This window comes from Monopterus albus, unplaced genomic scaffold, assembly GCF_001952655.1.
Source record: "Monopterus albus unplaced genomic scaffold, M_albus_1.0 scaffold243.1, whole genome shotgun sequence".
Classification (NCBI taxonomy): domain Eukaryota; kingdom Metazoa; phylum Chordata; class Actinopteri; order Synbranchiformes; family Synbranchidae; genus Monopterus; species Monopterus albus.
Genome location: NW_018128123.1, coordinates 70,850 through 73,648, shown reverse-complemented (window position 1 = coordinate 73,648; position 2,799 = coordinate 70,850). Strand labels below are relative to the sequence as shown.

At 38.5% G+C, this 2,799-nt stretch overlaps 1 protein-coding gene across 1 annotated transcript in view; it reads right to left on the bottom strand.

The window, feature by feature from the left end:
• hlcs (holocarboxylase synthetase (biotin-(proprionyl-CoA-carboxylase (ATP-hydrolysing)) ligase)) overlaps positions 1-2,799 on the bottom strand; it is a gene marked incomplete at its 5' end in the record, with an annotated part of 94,273 nt that overhangs the window by 22,689 nt on the left and 68,785 nt on the right. The window contains 2 exon segments of the mRNA XM_020620611.1: positions 2,276-2,390; positions 2,648-2,799. The exon segment at positions 2,648-2,799 is cut by the window's right edge and continues 8 nt beyond it. Of these exon segments, the coding sequence (XP_020476267.1) occupies positions 2,276-2,390; positions 2,648-2,799 (267 nt within the window).

Below are 2,799 nucleotides of genomic sequence, written 5' to 3'. Positions count from 1 at the left end.
GTGAGATCTTCTGGCTCAAAGATTAGATTAGATTAAACTTTATTGTCATTACACATGTAGAAGTACAAGGTGTTAGGTATTTTTAGTCAGATAGATATTGGTTAGATACTTGATGTATTAGAAATGCTTAGAGTAGACAGGATGTCTAGCTCAGGCTGTTAAATGCTTAGTCATTCTCATGAGTTGCTGCAGGTTGCTTATGGTCAAGGATAACTAGATAGAAAGTTGATGACTGTTAGAAGACAGGATGTTTAATATTATTATTATGACGTATATAACTGTAGCCATAGCCATAATATTTTCTTATGTTTAATGTCATGACATGTCACTAGAGGTCGTGTTAGAATGTTTTTAGCTACACACCACATAATCAACAGACAATCACACATTGATTCTTCTTCATGTTTTGACTACTGCTCTGGCCAGCTGCAAAGTTGGCACCGGGAGACATCACGGTTTGGCGTTCCTGTGTAGAATGGGGTTAGCCCGAAGTGATAACGGACAAGCGTCACGTGTGGCATTTATGTGTTACAAAAATAACAGTATAATCATAAGACTGTATTGATCTTCAGTAGAAAAGGCAAAAGATACCCAGCAGTACTTTATATAAGCATACTAGTATATACTAGTTAAAAATAGCTCTATCTTTTACAAGCTGCAACATTATTGTGATGAACAAAACACTGCATCAGTAATTATAATGTAATATGATCATATATGGGAATGTGAAATGTGCCCTTCTGCATAATGAGTACTTTTACTTTTAGAACATTAGGTAGGTTTTGATGCTAATGCCTTTGTACTTTAACTTAAGTAACATTCTGAATGCAGGACATTTACTTGTAACTAGGAATGGTAGCATTTTATCGAATCTCAACCCAATTTTGGATTCATTTATTGAATCAGAATCCTTTCAAATATCTTACCAAATCTGACTAATAATAATTATAATAATAAATTTATTTAGGACCACCAAATACTCTGCATCCTCTTCCTGGCAGGAGTCTACTGATTCCATTGGGCCGGGTGTGATAGGGGAGTACAGGCTTTCCCTTTACTCCCCTATAACCTCCTCCATATCCTCCTCTTCCTGCACTGAGACATCTGCTGTCTCGAGTGCCATTCCTTCTGGGTCATGCAGCTCATTCTCATCCTCTTTTGGCTTGTCTGTCATCTCCTTATATCCTCCATCATTTAGTGGCCATTCCTATATTTCTTATAAACATTCTTATTGTTCCTGTGGGACTTCCAACTGCAAATAGACAATTTGTTTAATAGTCTCCTGTAGCTCTTCCTCTAAGGTCATTTCTGGTACCAAATCATCAGGCATGTGTCTCCTGGGCTGTTTTTTGGTTCTCTCTGGGACCCGTTTTTGCTGACAACACTCAGGTAAAGAGAGGAGAAGGGTTGTCAATTGATCACCACCTGTTGGTGAGTTGGATCAAATAGAGCCTCCCATCTGGACAGAGGAGCTGGAAAATGCTGCTGGTGAGAGGGATGTCTGGATTACCTTGCTGAACCTGCTGCCAACATGACCCGATCCCAGAAGAGTGAAAAAATGGACTGATGGGTGGATGGAGAGTGTTAGCAATAACAACTGCTCAGACTGCCTCTTATTACAGTCGCAGGTGCATCAAATCAAAATTATTCCTGCCAAAATTTTTCCCAATATGTAAATGAAATGAAACAAATTATCTTTTTAATGGATAATAAAACCTATAGTAGTCAGAGCATGGAGCAAATAGCATGACAATCAGAAACCTCTGGCTGTGTAAAACAGTACAGTATTTATAAGTGTTCTTATATTTTTAAAATATGTTTTAAATTTCAGTCTGACACCCTCCTACTCCCATCATGATTACACTATGGGTAGAAAGTTTGGCCTCCCCACTAAACAGATTTTATTTGCTTTTCCACAGATGATATTAAATGGCATTTTTAGTCCTTGCATGTCAACAGAAACACATTTTTCTTGATAATGCAAAAAAATCTGCAACAATTTATCAATTATACTGTTGACCTTTTCCCAACTTTCTAATTGGTTCAGTAAGACAACTAATTTCCATAAGAGCCACCATGTGTTTTCCAGTTTACAAAGCAAAACAAACAGAACAAACAGAACAAAAAAAAACACACAAGCAAAGACCAGAATCAGCCTAGAACTGGTATGTCGTGTGTTAGTTCTTGAAGGTTCTTGTTAGCATATTAATGAAAAAGACAACTCTCAGGTTGAAACCTCCAGTTACATCAGTTGAAAATAAAGGGAGGTTGTTACCTATGAGCAGATGAAATGTTGACCGTATTACAGTGGAAGTCACCAGTACTCCCCCAAGCTTCACAAGGTTACTGTAGTAGATGTCATTGGGCCACTTTACTCTCAGGTCTATGTCCTGCCGAGGGTTGAAATATATTTAAAAAAAAAACATAACATTTTCAGGTAAACCCCATGCACAGACCTTCAATGTATTGTCACTATTTGGTTCAATATGCTACTGATACCATAATATTTTCCATAGTACAGAAAACTATTTTATATATAGGGTGTATTCATGCAGTATATGGGCCAAATCATGAATGATGTGTAGGCTAATACAGTATGATATCTTAATGTTGCGAAAGCTGGTACAAGAAGTGAGTAGGCTCATACCTGGTATCCAGGAAGGGTGCGAACAGCCTCCACCACTGCCAGAGCAGCCAGATGTTGGAGGAAGGGAATCCTCTGTCCAAGCCTGGAGCTAAGGTCAACGTGGACCATCAGAGTGAACATGGCACAACCCAGAGGGCTGAGCCAGGCATTCC